General features: G+C 37.5%; 3 protein-coding genes and 1 non-coding gene across 4 annotated transcripts; 2 read left to right on the forward strand and 2 right to left on the reverse strand.

Annotated features, from left to right (window-relative positions):
* Positions 1–770: 770 nt before the first annotated feature.
* Positions 771–5759, reverse strand: LOC116027423. The gene is made up of 7 exons (XM_031269046.1): positions 5514–5759; positions 5135–5274; positions 4048–4100; positions 3215–3942; positions 2636–2716; positions 2322–2384; positions 771–1263 (listed from the first exon to the last, which is right to left on the reverse strand). The coding sequence occupies exons 1-7, from the start codon at positions 5571–5573 to the stop codon at positions 1207–1209; spliced, it is 1182 nt and encodes a 393-aa protein (XP_031124906.1). The 5' UTR covers positions 5574–5759; the 3' UTR covers positions 771–1206.
* A 782-nt stretch (positions 5760–6541) lies between these two features.
* On the reverse strand, positions 6542–6642 carry LOC116028150. The gene has a single exon (XR_004100095.1). It is a non-coding gene; the product is annotated as a small nucleolar RNA Z279/snoR105/snoR108 (small nucleolar RNA).
* A 2195-nt stretch (positions 6643–8837) lies between these two features.
* Positions 8838–10418, forward strand: LOC116027054. The gene has a single exon (XM_031268479.1). It carries the CDS (start codon positions 8838–8840, stop codon positions 10416–10418), a length of 1581 nt encoding a protein of 526 aa, XP_031124339.1.
* Positions 10419–10533: 115 nt separating this feature from the next.
* Positions 10534–11640, forward strand: LOC116027055. The gene is made up of 2 exons (XM_031268480.1): positions 10534–10748; positions 10857–11640. Exons 1-2 carry the CDS (start codon positions 10534–10536, stop codon positions 11638–11640), a joined length of 999 nt encoding a protein of 332 aa, XP_031124340.1.
* The last annotated feature ends 4815 nt before the right edge of the window (positions 11641–16455 follow it).

Genomic DNA, 16455 nt, shown 5'->3' on the forward strand with positions numbered 1-16455 from the left:
CAAATCATTCCATAATCTTAGTATGACTGAGTCTTTGTAGTATAATTGTTTCTTGTTTATTCAAAAGTATTGTATTTGATTATTGTAATTAATCGTGAACTCAATTATCTATTAGAATAGGAAGATTCATTAATTATTTAGTCATATACTATAGTCCATATTTCATTACATACTCTTAATTTCGAGAAAACAAGTAAAATACTATTCATACAAGAGTATACTTCATAGATAAAAGCTAATTTATCAAGATTATCTTTTACCATACACCAAAAGCAAAACTAACATTTTGATAAATATAGCAAAATTGTAGTGGAAATTAAATAAGAAAACACATACTGCAACAAAATTATCACTTGTTCACCAAGCCTAACATATTTGATTCAAGTTATAATATTTTCAGTTTCACATTTTCAAAAATCAAATAATTTAAAATTTTAAAGGAAAAATTACACATTTTCGTCATTAAGTTATAAAATATTTGTAACATTCATTTCTACTTGTTGGTGTTATAACTAACGTTGTAAATTTTTTCATTTTTTTAAGAAATCATGCTCATTTCTCATCCCTACACTATAGCTGACATTGCAAATTTCGCATCTAATGTTTTTTTAGAAAAATGATGAAACTTGCGACGTAAATTCTAACTTAGGAGCATAAAGTGAGCATGACGAACAAGGACGAATCCTACAATTGATAATTTAAAGATGAAAAGTGCAGTTTTTTCCAAATTTTAAAAAATGTACAAAGGCATTCTAAAAAATCTCACATTCTAGAAAACTAAACGTAGGCATAACATTCTATTAAGTTATATGAGATTTGCAGGCCCATAAAGAGAACCAAACACACCCATATAGTCCTGTATACACAATTTCAAAAATTATTTCCATTCAATTCTGATTAGAAAATGCAACAATCTATCAATTTGTCTTCAGGGTAAAAGTGCTGAGCCATAAGGTGTTCACTAGGGTCAGCTCACAACAGAGGCACTAGCAAAGCTTCAACTTTGTCATGAAGATTACTAGATTAGGAAAACTTTTTTGCCATATACAAAGATTTGCAATGAGTTTCCACAATGTAACAATTGATTACTTGGCAAAGTGAGACAGATGGGTGAATAGCAGTGGACGGTGATTAGATAATCTTGTTTTTGCACTAATTGCATTGGCACCCAACCTGTCATTGTCTCTGGTCAACTGCACTTGCCTCTCATAGTTGCCGCTTGGCACGAGATAACAGTGCAAGTATAATCTTCTTTCGTGGCCCCTGCAATTGATAACTCTTGTAAGAAAAGCGGACAAGATGATGAAAACTGAATATCTATGCACCATATTAGGAATAGAGAGAATGAGGAGTGATAGGAAAGCAGAAGATCGAACGAAGAGGGAAAATATTAAGAGGATTTAGAAATGAATAGGAAACTCATTCAACCAGTGAGCTATGCCCGTGCGGGCAATATTTGGGAGAAGAGACCAAGGTTCGAAACTCAGCAGCGACAATGTAGGGATTATGCCCAAAGTGGGAAGATCCCTTGTGCACACCGACATTTGGCCCTGTCTACTGAGCCATTGAGTTACTGTGCTTTACATCCTCCCAAATGCTCTATCAGGCCGAGGTGTGGGGGGCCCTTGGGGTTGGGGATTCAATCTTTTGGGAGAAGGAAACTCAGCCAAAAGCTAGATCTAAATGTCCCATTCAATACCAGTTAATGTCATGTCTCCAATTATATATCCAATCACCACAACCCACAAGTTGGGCAACTAGTATTTTGGTTGATTAGTCATAATTATATAAAAATAAATAAATAAGGCCATAAACAAAACTAATGTCTAACTGCCAGGCAATCCTTATTTGCATTTACAGCATCACTACACACCAATTCCACACAACACTCTTTCAGCTCTTGTTCACCATTAATCAGGTATTCGGTCCCACCCTGTGTGAAGATAATTACCTAACATAATTGCTGCTAAAGTGGTCAGATATAAAAGGGCAGAATAGGACTAAAACTAAAATTTGATAGTCCCTGCTTCCATTTGAAGCCGAACAATGGCACTGCCAAATATCCTCTTTATTTTCTCTTTATCTTCTATTAGGGGAATTGGGTCAGGGCCCTTGGGGATACTGAACCTTACAAGTAGTGACATGAGGTCATTTCAATACAACAGCTTTATGCAATCCCAAGTCCCAACCCTAAACTACATGCAACAGATAAAGATAGAGTACCAAACTGTGGAAAAGAGAACCACAAGTATGAATGTGATGAAAACATAGGGGAACCAACAGGAATACCAAACAGATCAGAAATTAAAACCAAAACTTACCATAGGTATCCCCAACTCCTTAAGATCATTGTCACCCATCTGCTTCAAAGCATGCATATCCACCTGCAGATTATCAAGTTTAGGTATGAAAATGCATCTTCCCAACACTGTTCTCAAAACCCTCTCTAGCTTGTTCCTCAGTAGTTTGCACAAAAACTTCAATTCTAGAATCCAGAGAGTAGCCTACTCACATTCATTGCATAATGAAATGTTCATAGTATTATGAATATATGCACTCTATATTTTCTCCACCATAAATGTGGAAATGATTCTCATTATTCCCTTATTGGTTGAAAAATCAAGTGGAGTCCTACCTCCTCAGCCTTAAAATTTATAGCATATTTTTCCAGACCCAATGAGTGCAAAAAGCCATCAACAGTAGGTAGATCCTCAACCTGTATTAACAGAAAGGTTAATGAGAAAAAGCATTTAGTAGCCTGAAAAATAGCTGCTGCTTCATTCACCCTTCATGGGGAATAACTTTTCTACAAATAAATTAGAGATATTTCAAACTATGATAAGGTCTTTTAATTCACATTTAGATACAAAATGGCAATAGAAAGATACAAAATTATACTCAAACTACTATAAGGCATCTTACAATGTGCAAATAAATAAATATAAAGAGCACTTATGTCTCTGTTCATACCATGTCAAGACATAGAAAACTTCACTAAACTTCATTGTATGCAATGATATAAAACTTGATTATCCCATGCAGTCATGCACAAATAATTTATGAATTTAAAAACTTGTATCCCTAAGAATGAGTTGAAATACTGATTTTTAATTACCAAGAGAAAAAATGAGCACATAAATCATCTACACTACGCAATTTCGCATGAAACTTCAGGGCAGGGAGAGAAGAAAGAAAAAGGTTTAGTAGCTTTTACTCCATATGAACTTCTCTGAGCTAGTCCACCAGGATGAGGAATTGGTGCATGCATTGGCACCATTGTCTTGGCAGGTGCAGCGGGTAGGGCAGTGCTTGACAAATATGTAGAGCTCATGGGCCGTGAAAACTGAGAAAAATCTTTGCTACTGTATGAGCCCAGTCTAGGATCATCATACGCCCTTACTGTAGGCCTTCTCTGTAATTCTTCCCCGCTCCTTGGGGGTGAAACACCTCTGGAACTTAAAATCCCATCTGGTGATCTGCGCCTTAAACGTTCCAATGTCCAGGGTGAAAAAGAGCTTCTCATTGAGTCCATTAAAGGCAAAGCATCCACATTTCTTGAAGAAGGAGCTTGTCGAAGAATGTCTACACTCTGACGGTCAGGCACTTGATATCTGACATCCTTTAATTCAGGCATACGCTGTCTACTATCCCTGGTATCTGGCATTAGAGGTCTAGATTCCCTGCTTTCAGTCATCCGCTGTCTAGAATCCCTGCCCTCAGGCATACGCTGTCTAGAATCCCATGTATCTGGATAACGATTTCTAGTTTCCTTTGGCTCAGGCATACGGTGCTGTGTATTGGTTGGTGTTACTGAAGATTGTGCTGATCTTGACAGCATACTGCGCAGGTCCACACCAGTCTGCTGGACACTACTTTGACTTCTTTTCAGCACAGATTTCCGCATAATTTTGAATCGAAGGTCATCTTTATCAAGCCTTGCATCTTTAACAATTAAAATGCAACAATATCCAGAAATTTGGAGTCAGACATAAATACCTAATTATTATAACTTTAACAATATGCCAGCAATTGGACATAAATCATTACCATCAACACCACTAGAGGCACTACTGCCCCATCCATTGCCATCTCCCCGCTGACTGACAAAGACAAGAAAAAGATAACTTGATGCCTAAGAGAATTGATAACTCACTATATTAATGCATAAGCTGAAATTATAACACCTAAACTCACTTTCTGACATTCATTTTCTCTTACTCTATCACGGAAATATGTGGAGTTCAATTTCTCTTGCTGTAATTATTAAACCTTCACAACAGTCGTTTTGCCCATGACACAAAAGTTAAAAATAGCACAATGCCTAACACAATACTAATTACTAAATGATAAACATGATATTACTAAATGATAAACATTATGCTTACCATCACTACATATTATACGCACATCAATGCTAAAAAGTACCAAGTCACACGAACGAATATGATAAACACTACTCCTTTAAAAATGCATATTTGCCTTATATGTTGGATTAGTTAGTTTATATGTTGATTAGTGTAGTATTTAAAGCATATACATATACTGTATGGAAATTGCATGTCTGTGCGCGTGGCGTCAGATACTGTGTGATTCATAATTCGCATTTATATACTTAATTTGTATATTAACTGGGATGTGCGCATATTATATCCTATATATGTACATAAATTAACATATTTGCATGTATAAGATACCACACTTCCACACTTATCCAAATATACACAACATATATAAAATTACTCCAAATACACCACTTAGCATACCATGTACCAAATGTTTGTACAATATACAATATACTTGTTACACCAATTAACATGCCAAATACAAAATATTTACCCCAAATGCAATACCATTTTATCCGTCGTCAAACCAACTCTTTCTTCCTTTCTTACTTGGTTATTTTCTTTAGTATTTTTTACCTATTTTTTGTGTTTAATAGTACTTTTAATGAAGTTTCTAAATATATAAATTTTGTATACTAATACTAAACTTAATACTATGAAAAATCGAATTAAAAATAACTTCAATCAAGCCTTGTTATGCGAACCAAACACACAAAATGAGGCGGGAGATAGTATATTGCAATACACATTCCCATTCTTCAGCAAGAAGAATCTTTTATGGTGCAATATACCGTTTATTACTGAGTTGCGAAGTAGAATGACTAGAATCCACAGCAGCTCCAAGCCTATCTCTAACTGAACGTTTATTCCCAGCTGCTGCCTGTGAATCAGCAAACGAAAAATCTATGGAAGACGCTGCTTTCTTTACCACCTGTAAAAAATGAATGCTAACAACGTATGAACTCGTGCAACAGCCGATAAATCAATAAGTTTAAACCATAATAAACCACTTATTCAAAAATTTTACAAAACGATAGAAGAAAGTATACAAGCGAGCAGGATTACATACTGTCATTGTAAAATCACATTTACGAAAACTCAAGCAATTCTCCAATTTCTTTTTCTCTTCCAAAACATTGAAGCAATAAGTGAAGGCTATTATGCATTTACCTGGCCACTGCGTCCTAGGGTTATGGTGACTCGTGATGGAGGCTCCGCCATTTTGACCATTCAGAAACTCCAAAACCCTATCGCACCAATCAACTGTATAGCTATCTATATACGATATTTGGAGCATCGGAATCACAAGAAATCCGTATAAATCATCGTATTAGATTTCGTATTCCTTCCTCGCAATCTTGTACGGTATACGACTCGTGAATCGCTCGACAATATGCAGTTATGTCAACCAGTCCTCCCAAGTCTGGATCGGGAGGAAAGTGAAGGGTTAAAATGTTAAATGGTGGAAACTCACGCGCGCAATGGACTAGGCGCGTGCATCGCTTGACTATGCGCGTGGCAGCCGTTGGTTAACTTTTGGACCAATCGGTTTGAGATGGGTTGCATAATGGGCCTTCATCAATCCGTTGGTCCGACCCAATTTTCTGTTACAGGGCTGGCCCATTTGGTATGAGATGCCTTTCCGAATTTCGGATTTTATCGAGTTTTGACAAATTTTACTGTGGATTATGGTCCACCATATTTTATCGAGTTTTGACAAATTTTACTGTGGATTATGGTCCACCGTATGATAATTGTCGAGTTTTTAGCACTTGAAAGAAAGAGAAGTTTACGTGACAAAAGAGAGTGTGAGAGTTTTATTGCAAATCTCCGCATTTTCTGAAGAATAAAAAATAAAAAATGAAAAGTTGCTCGTTCCATGCACAATATATGCCCAGCATGGCGCGTGCATTATACCCACCCGCTGAACGCTTGAGATTGTTGTCGTTAACTAAAAATATTACATTTTTAATTCCTCAATTATAAGAGTAACGCATATCCATTCATTCAATAGGTAGCACGTCCACCCTTGGAATCTAGGTTAATATCCGGTTGCAGTTGCACCCCATATGGAAGGGGGTGAGTTCGAGTCTTAGTAGAGGTGTTGATGTTTCTTTGTGCTTGTTTACTCATTAATTGCTGATGTGGCGGTTATCAAATTAAAAATATTTTTTTTAAATTATTTTTTTTCTTTTTTAGGGATCAGATGGTAAAACATTGGAATGCCCAATATGTCGTAACAGGCAGGGTGGGCACCCTTCTCCAACAAACTGCGAGCATTAACCACTCATCACATCCCCTAAAAACTTGCCTGAAGGATCATAAAAAAAAAATTATTTTAATAATTAAAAAAAAACCTATTGGTTTCGTGTCCGACCAGAGATGAAGAGGTCCCGTCGTCTCTAGCATGGAGACGAAGAGACCTCTTTGTCTCCAGGCTGCAGAAGACGAAGGGACTTCTTCGTCTCCTACATGGAGACGAAGAGTCCTTCGTCCCCGGTCGGAAACAAAGAAGGTTCTTTATCTCCGACAGCCTGGAGACGAAGCAGGCAATTTTTAAAAAATAAATAAATAAAATAAAATTATTAAACTAAAATTAAAAAAATATTTTTTAATTTGGTAACCGCCACATTAATAACTAATAGTCTAATAGGTGAACATGTCACTTTTGGTTCAATTGTATGATTTTGTGTTATTCATGAATCTTTTTTTTTTTTGTGTGTGTGTTTAGTAGTCTAATTACAATTTCATATGTAATTCGATGACCTATTTGACCCTTATTTGTATTATTATTATTATTATATATATGGCGACGCATCTAGAGGACATTATGGCATGCATTATGATGCGGCAACGTATATTACATCTAACCTATGATACAACATTAATGAGGCAAAAATATTCATTTTGAAATGGTGTCAAAAGGTTAATTGTTGAAGGATTAATTACTGTCAAAGACCTTGTGGTCTAGTAGCACCCGGTTTACACTCTCACATGGAAGGGAGTGGGTTTGAACCTCAGTGGAGGGGACTGTTGACTCTTTGTGCAATCTATATCTATATATCTATATCTATATCTATATATATATTAAAACAGAAGTGCTAGCTTTCCCGCTCATTTTAGTCCAAAAAATTTGAAATCGGTCAACATAATATTATATAATAATTCTTTATCAGAAATTTTAGCCTTCTTTATCATTCCTTATTTATGGCTAAAATTGACAAAATATTCAAAATATGATTCCATTCCTTATTATACACGGAAATTAGTGTAATATTTTAATCAATTCCATTCCTGTATGAATATATTAATCTTGCGTATTTTTAATATATATATATATTACTATGTTAATGTACATACTTAAATTTCTCTCATGATAATATTAAAACAAATAAAAAATTCAACAATCAAATTACTATATGATGTATATTATTGTATTCAAAAAAATATTACTATATTATGTAAATGTACGTAATTAAATTATTCTCATGATAATATTAAAAAAAATTCCAACAATCAAATTACTATATGATGTATATTATAGTATTCACAAAAAATATTACTATATTATGTTAATGTACATAATTAAATTCATCTCATGATAATATTCAAAAAAAATTCTAACAATCTAATTACTATATGATGTATATTATAGTATTTAAAAATATTACTATATTATGTTAATGTAAGTAATTAAATTCCTCTCATGATAATATTAAAAAAAAATTCAACAATCAAATTACTATATGATGTATATTATAGTATTCACAAAAAATATTACTATATTATATTAATGTACGTAATTAAATTCCTCTCATGATAATATTAAAAAAAAATCAAACAATCAAATTACTATATGATGTATATTATAGTATTAAAAAAATATTACTATATTATGATGTATAAAAAAATTCCTCTCATGATAATATTAAAAAAAAATTCCAACAATCAAATTACTATATGATGTATATTATAGCATTCCAAAAAAATATTACTATATTCGGTACATATATATATATATATATATATATATATATATATAAAGCTTACCAAATAAAATTATTATTGATTGATGTATACCTGTAATGACTTTATTTGGTAAGTTTATATAATATATACTATATATAAAAGTAAAATTCTTCTATTTCATTTTTCCGCCCAAACTTTTGAGGTCAATTAATTAAATATATTATTGGTCAAATAATTAATAAAACTTATTTGGTAAGAAAATGTAAAATGGAAATTAACTAATATATTAATTGGTAATATTGTTTTTATCACGTATCAACACTATTAATAAAAGTTATAAAAACCCCCCTTCAACTTTCCAGCACAAACTAATATTATTAATTAATTGATACAAACAAATTAATAAAGTTTAATTGGTACACAAAAACCATGACAGAGAATTCTCTCCCAACGCGGCGAAACAGCGAAGAACAAGATCAATTGGATCGGAGCACAAAAAAGACGAAAACGACAATAGAATCACCAATGGGTGAAGCTCAGTCGGACAATGGGAAGACATCACCGGAAAGTTCAGGTATTGAGAAACCAACTGAGCCTTTTTCTTTTAAACAGGTTCTTGCAAATGAGACAACTTTGAGCGAGCAGCAAATGGCGGAGGAGATAGATCTGGTCTCAGAAGACGAAGAGGATGGTGATGATGATATTGATAAAAACTGCCCAATAATCAGGCTTACAAGGGAGGAGAAGGTGAGGCTGAGAAGTAAGTGGAAGCAAACGCTCATTGTGAAAGTAATGGGGAGAAATGTGGGCTATGTATATCTGCTCAAGAGACTGACAGCGTTGTGGAGGCCAAAGGCGAGAATGGAGTTGGTTACAATTGACAATGGATATTATTTGGCGAAGTTTGCGTCTGTGGAAGACTACGAATTCGCAAAGTACGGAGGACCATGGATGGTTTTGGACCACTACCTCATTGTCAAAGAATGGGTGCCAAACTTCGACCCCTTCACTGAAAAAACGGAGAGCATGATTGTCTGGATCCGTTTTCCTTGTCTGCCGGCGGAATATTTTGATCATAAATTTCTGATGCGCGTAGGATCAAAGATTGGCCGCCCGATCAATATCGATACCGCCACAAGCTTAGTCTCAAGGGCTAGCTTTGCCAGGGTTTGTGTGGAGGTTGATATCACAAAGCCGTTGTTGGCTAAGTTCACGCTGAAGAACAGAGTTCGTCCGATAGTCTACGAAGGATTGCACCTCATCTGTTTCAAGTGTGGAATGTATGGTCATAACGCGGATGGTTGCCGGTTGAATCACGATGAGGAGAATACGCAGGAGGAGAACAGTGAGGGCGGTCACCGATCGGAAATCAACGCCGGCGCTGGTAACGGTCATATTACTGGCGGAAATGGTAGGAACAATGCACATAAGGAAGCTAGCATAATTAGACCGGAAATCTTGGAGGATTATGGCAGTTGGATGATAGCGATGAAACCAAAAAGGAATTATAATCGAAACCAAGGGAATAATAACCAGATTGGAAAAGATAGCGGAAAGAAGGGGCAGCAAGGGAGTGGAAAAGGAAATAATTCCAGCGCACAATCGGGGTCGAGATTTGCGAGCCTTGCTAATGCCGAAGGAGAAAAGGAAGTGGAGGTTTTAGGGAACGATCAAAATATGGCCAATAACAGAGGCCAAGGAACGAGAAAAACAAGCCCAACAAAAGGGAAGAGACCGACAACCCAAGTATCTGAGAAACAAATTGAAGGAAATAATTTGCATGGCCAACATAGACGACCGTACGAAGTAGGGGAGTCCAGCGCAAGGAGGAACACTAACCAACGAACCTCAGTGCCACGTAATAACCAAGCTGGTGCTGCCAGTGAACATACATTAGTTATGGGAGATAAAGAGGGTCCTAAGACAACACAAGTGTTTGAAGCCGAGAATTATTTCAACGCAGAAGAAATGGGGGGTTCGAAATCTCTCTCCGAGCACCATAGTGATCCGTCGGATGGTGAACAGAGTAACGCCCTAGGGGGGCAGAATGGCAAAGGTGAGGCAGCAGTGGCTTCCGGTGCGGAGGCTATGGAGCTGGAGGCTTGAGGTGCTCTCGCCCTTTGTGTCCTTTTTGTTTTCCGTTTTGTGTGTGTTTGTGTTTCCCGTTTTTGGTGTCGTGTTTTTCCTTTTGGTTTCGTTTCTCTTTTGCCTTGTTGTTTCCATGAAGGTTATTACCTGGAATTGTCAAGGAGCAGCGTCCAAGAGTTTTCTTAGAGTTGCAAAATGGTTGATCAACAAACATCATCCGGATATTCTCTGTTTAGTAGAAACAAAGACATCCGGGTGTAATGCGGATGCAATCTGCATGAAGCTTGGCTTCGAAAAGTGGGCGAGAGTTGAAGCTCTCGGTTTTAGCGGCGACATTTGGATCCTCTGGTCAGATATTATCAACATTGAGGTGATAACATCTCACCCCCAGTTTGTTCATGTAGCAGTCGAGGAGGCAATGGGAAAAGCCTAGATTTTTACTGTGGTGTACGGTAGTCCGTCCCTCCACCTTCGCAGAAGATTGTGGAGTTCTTTACGAAGAGATAGAGTCCGCGTCGACCACCCGTGGCTAGTTGCCGGAGACTTCAACGCTATTGCCCATAATGATGAATGTTCAAACGATAATAGCCCCGGGTATCATAGAAACGGGGACTTTAGGAACTGGATCTTCGATGAAGCTTTGGTTGATCTTGGTTTCTCGGGTCAGAAGTTCACGTGGAAGCGAGGAAATGACGAAGGGACCTTCAAAGGAGCCAGACTTGACCGTGCTTTGTGTTCGTTGGACTGGTGTACCCAGATGAAAGACACGAAGGTGGTGCACCTTCCGGCTTTCGGTTCGGATCATTGCCCGGTGCTAATCGAATTTGACAAAAAAATTATCAAGGGTCAAAGGCGCTTCATGTTTCAAGGAGCATGGACGACTCATCACGCGTTCTTGGACCTTATTAAGAAGAGCTGGAATGAGAACGACACTGTTTGGCAAACCAAAGATAATATGATAAGGAATTTTCAGGTTTGGAATAGGAACGTTTTCGGGAATATTCACCATAGGAAACAAAAGCTTTTAAACCGGCTGGAAGGGATTCAAAGACAGATGGACCACGCAGGCCATGCGGGACTGACGAAGTTGGACAAAAAAATCAGAAAAGAACTAGAGGAAACGCTACAGCAAGAAGAGATCCTCTGGTTCCAGCAAGCAAGGGAGGAATGGATTGCGTCAGGTGATCGCAACACCAAGTTTTATCATGCTGCTACAAAGTGCAAAAAAGCTAAGCGATGAAACATAATTTTTTGGATAATGAGGGTAATCCTATGGAGGATGAACGCCAGGTGGAACAAGCCATTCAGGAATACTTCACTAGAATTTTCACAAAGGATGTGGAAGCTGATGTTATGTGTGTCCCCCAAGATCACTTCCCAGACCTTAGCGAGGATCAGTGGACGCTTTTTAATGCGGCTTTTTCAATTGAGGAAGTCAAGGCAACACTTTTTGAGATGAGTCCCCTAGAAGCCCCGGGACCAGATGGGCTGCATGCACTCTTTTACCAAAAGGCGTGGCAAATGGTTGGGAAATCAGTTTTTAAACAGATTGAGCTATTTATGAATTCCGGGGTAATTGAAGAAGGTTTTAATGACACTCTGATTACCCTTATTCCCAAGAACAGCTGTCCCACCAGTGCAAGTCAGTATCGTCCGATCAGCTTATGCAATGTAATTTACAAAATTATGACAAAAACTATGACGAATCGGATTAAGCCCATTATGAGAGAGATCATAGGTCAGGAGCAAAGCAGTTTTGTGCCTAGCAGACAGATAACAGATAATATTCTGATTTACCAAGAGGTTATTCACTCCATGCGCAATAAACAAGGAAATAAAGGGTTCATGGTCCTCAAGATCGACCTGGAGAAAGCATATGATAGACTCAACTGGGATTTCATCCGAGACACCCTCACGGAAGTAGGCATGAATAGTGACTAGGTAAGAAACATAATGGCTTGTGTGGAGTCACCAAAGTTGAAAGTACTATGGAATGGGAATCAACTCGATCAGATTATACCGTCAAGGGGAATTCGCCAGGGTGATTCCATGTCCCCGTATTTGTTTGTTCTTTGTATGGAGCGCCTTAGCCACACAATAAAATAACAAGTGGATAATGGAAGATGGAAAGGCATACGGCTTACCAGGTATAGTCCCCTCCTGACTCATCTATTTTTTGCTGACGATCTTGTTTTGTTTGCCGAAGCTTCGCAAGACCAAATCACAGTGATCTCACAGTGTCTGGATAGATTCAGCCGAGCTTCGGGCCAAAGAGTGAGCTTGAGCAAGTCTCAAATCTTTTTTTCGAAGAACGTGAATAGCGAGGATGCTCAAAGAATTACCGCTATGGCTGGAATCCCCATGACAACCAATCTTGGGAAGTACCTCGGGGTTCCTACATTGCATGGCAGAGTAACGAACAACCTGTTCTCCCCGATGCTGGAAAGGATGGACGAGAGGTTGAATGGCTGGAAAACAAAATTTTTGACTTTAGCAGGTAGACAAATTTTGGCTCAAGCGGTGCTACAGACGATCCCCTACTATGCAATGCAGACAGTCCTTATGCCAGTAGGGATTTGGGAAGAGATTGACAAACGCATTCGCAGGTTTATCTGGGAGGGAACTCCTGAGGCCTGGAAATGCCACCTTGTGTGTTGGGAAACTGTAACCAAACCTAAAAAGGATGGAGGGCTGGGAATCAGAGGAGCTAGGGACATGAATTTAGCGTTTATGGCAAAACTTGGCTGGCAGTTCATCACGAACAAGGACAGTCTATGGGTCAGAATTTTTAAAGAAAAATATGCACATGGAAAGGAAGGGGTGCACGCGATTAATGCCAAACCAGTGAGCTCGAATGCGTGAAGGGGCATAGTTGCAGCACGGTCTATAATACTCAAAGATACGAAGATGCATGTTAGAGACGGGAGAACTACCCGCTTTTGGAAGGATCAATGGTTAGCAGAAAGCCCGCTCTCGGACCTCCTCCAGGCTCACGAGAATTTAGCCAATGATGACAGCACAGTACGTGACCTTTGGGATGATGACAATGGATGGAAATGGGAGTTGATACCATCTCTACCGGCTGATGTCCGACAGCAAATGCAACACTTTATGCTGCAAGATGGTGAAGGTGTGGATGAGTGCTACTGGAGTCGAGAAGTTACTGGTAAGTTCACTATCGGTTCTGCTTATGCTTTAAACCGTAATTCTCAGACTAACATGCATGAAAGACTATGGGAAAGACTATGGAAGCTAAATGTCCCAAATAAGATCAAGACGTTCCTATGGGTGGCTATTCACGATCGTGTCATGGGAAACGCAGAGAGGAGAAGGCGGGCAATTTCCATGGACGACAAATGTGGGGTATGCCCAGGAGAGATGGAAACGACAGATCACATTCTCCGACACTGCAGCAAAGCGAAGGAATTATGGAAGTCTTTTGCAGATATTGATAGGCGAAGGAAGTGGCGTCAACTTGATTTCCAGAGCTGGATTATCGACAACATAAGCGACAAGAGAGGGGAAGGTGACGGGAAGGACTGGCCTCGCAGATTTGCCATAGTCTGTTGGTGGCTTTGGAGATGGAGATGCAACAGGGTCTTCAATGAAGAAGAGGTAGCAGTCCAGCAGAGGTTAAATTGGATTAAGGAAGTTGAGGAGGAGATGGACCGTGCCTTTGCTCGACATAGCGGCATGACGACCAACATGGGGAGGCACAAACTCGTTCATATCCGGTGGGAAGCTTCTAATACTCACCGTTTCACCCTCAATGTGGATGGCAGCGTCAAAACCGGAAGGAATAACGCAGGCTTCGGCGCAGTACTTAGGAACAACAAGGGAATATGGGTTGGGGGCTACTCATGCAGCACGACACCTGGTGATCCAACTTGGGTGGAAGCAATAGCCATTGAGGAGGGCCTGAGTTGGGCTTGGCAAGGGGGAATTCGAGATATGGAGGTCCAGATGGATGCCAGGAATGTTGTTCATTGGATTGAAAATAACTCGGCGGGGCGTGGGCCCTTTAGTCAAGTTATTGAGAGGATCAAAGAATGGATTACCAAAAATTGGAGAATTTCCTTCAGAGCAATTTACAGAGAACAAAATAAGGTTGCTGACTGCCTTGCTTCGCTTGGAGCTGCCCATGGAGACGCGAAGAAGGTGTTTGTTGTTTGCCCAGTGATTAGTGAGGAAGCCTATCTTGATGATTTGGCTCATATCACAAGTGCTCGCAGAGTGGTGGAGCCAAACTAGCTCGTAGCTCCCCTGGGGTCCCCCCCCCTCCTTTTCTGATATAAAAAAATAAAGTTTAATTGGTAACAAAATTTTATTTACCAAATTCTGAGAATAATTAAACCATTATAATTGTGAGAATAATGGAAATTTTTTTGTGTAATTTTATAATAAAAAATAATTTATTAATTATTACACCAATAATAATAATTCAAATATTTATTTGTACTTCTATATCTATACTACTATTAATGAAAATAAAATAATCCTTTGTGAAATTTCTGTGCAAACAATAATAAAGATAAAATGGAAAAGAAAACTGATTTTTATAATTGATTGAAAATATAAAAAGATCCTAATGGACAAAGAGACGAAAACTAGGCAAATTGGGAAAAAAAGGAAAAGGATATTACTAATTGATTGAAAATTATTTAAAAACTTTTAAAAAAAAATCAATTACACTTTCCTTTTAAAAATTTTAAATTATTTAAAATTTTAAAAAATTAATTAAAATTAATTAAATCTTTGACTCTTTGAGCCGTTTGAGGAACCCTAGTTCCTAGATTTTTATTGTTATTGTATATTTGTATTACTGGTTTTGTGGATTTGTGTTTGATATGTGATTCTGTAGTTCTGTTATAATCTGTTTTGATATATTGATAATTGATTACAATGAAATTAGGGTTTGCCCTAAGCCCCTAGTTCATTTAAAGTGTGGAATAGTGGAAGGCTAGAAGCCCTTAATTGTTGCTATGCATTTGATCTGTTATTCTGTTATGATATATTAATTCTAGAAGCATTCTGAGCCATCTTAAAATTTTTTTTGAACATTTTAATTCTTAATCTATGAATTGTGATTTTTTTTTTTTTTTTTTGAGAATATGAATTGTGATTTCTAAGTTCTAACTTTTTACTTCTAACTGATTTTTATAGTTCTAAGTTTCTAATTTATTGCAATTGGTCAATGTTTATTTTTATTAGAAGGAGGAGGAAGAAGAAGAATAGTTTCTTACTTACTATCTATAATCTGTAAAACTGTTGGAGTGTTGGTTACTTAGTGGAGTTGGTTTGTAATCTGTTGGCTGTTGCAGTGTTGCCTGTTGAAGTTAATGCTTGGACAATTTGGTGACTGGAGTCACTTTGATTGTAAATTTGTAATTAAGTATTTTGCTACCTTGCTACTTGATAGTTAGTAGTGGATGTTTGGACAATTTGGTGACTGGAGTCACTTATCTTGACTGCAAGAATGTTTTTTGCTAGTTGGCTAGTTGCTACTTTGCTAGAATGCTAGTCATTAGTTACCATGTGATTAAGTATTTTGTTTGTATTTTGTCTAAGTTTTTTGATGATTTTAGACTTTTAATGCAGTTTAGCACTTAGCAGTTTAGTACTTTAGCAATTTAGCATTGTATTTTGCAATTCAAATATGTAAACTGTAGTGTTTTGTAATTTATTATCATCTTAAATTTGAATGTTATTTTTATATCCGAAATTAGTTTGAAAATCGATTTGACCGACCGCACCCGAACTTTGAAAAATCGATTGGGTTTTCTAAAATAGAAAAACGGTTTGGGTATTAAATATATTAACCGCAAACCGAACGGTTTTTAACATAACATAACTTAACCGACCCCACCTGCCCGACACACACCCCTAGTAAATAGTATATACTCCGTAACTATATAGTATATACTATGGACCACTTAATTACCAGCCTACCAGGCCATTTACGGACTACGTACACTACTACAGTAAAGATGATAATGAGATGGCTCTCAAAAAGATGAACAAATGCAAACAATTTAATGAACATCCCTTTTTAATA

This window comes from Ipomoea triloba, chromosome 8 (genome assembly GCF_003576645.1).
Source record: "Ipomoea triloba cultivar NCNSP0323 chromosome 8, ASM357664v1".
Lineage (NCBI taxonomy): Eukaryota > Viridiplantae > Streptophyta > Magnoliopsida > Solanales > Convolvulaceae > Ipomoea > Ipomoea triloba.

What these genes read in the sequence shown, in the direction of transcription:
- LOC116027423 (XM_031269046.1), bottom strand. Translation starts at nt 5,573, where the DNA reads ATGGTCAAAATGGCGGAGCCTCCATCACGAGTCACCATAACCCTAGGA. An exon ending in CCCTAGGACGCAGTGGCCAG is followed by an intron (nt 5,275 to 5,513) that starts GTAAATGCATAA and finishes CATTTTTTACAG; the next exon opens with GTGGTAAAGAAAGCAGCGTC. An exon ending in TGCCTCTAGTGGTGTTGATG is followed by an intron (nt 3,943 to 4,047) that starts GTAATGATTTAT and finishes TAATTGTTAAAG; the next exon opens with ATGCAAGGCTTGATAAAGAT.
- LOC116027054 (XM_031268479.1), top strand. Translation starts at nt 8,838, where the DNA reads ATGGGTGAAGCTCAGTCGGACAATGGGAAGACATCACCGGAAAGTTCA.
- LOC116027055 (XM_031268480.1), top strand. Translation starts at nt 10,534, where the DNA reads ATGAAGGTTATTACCTGGAATTGTCAAGGAGCAGCGTCCAAGAGTTTT. An exon ending in GGCGACATTTGGATCCTCTG is followed by an intron (nt 10,749 to 10,856) that starts GTCAGATATTAT and finishes GGTGTACGGTAG; the next exon opens with TCCGTCCCTCCACCTTCGCA.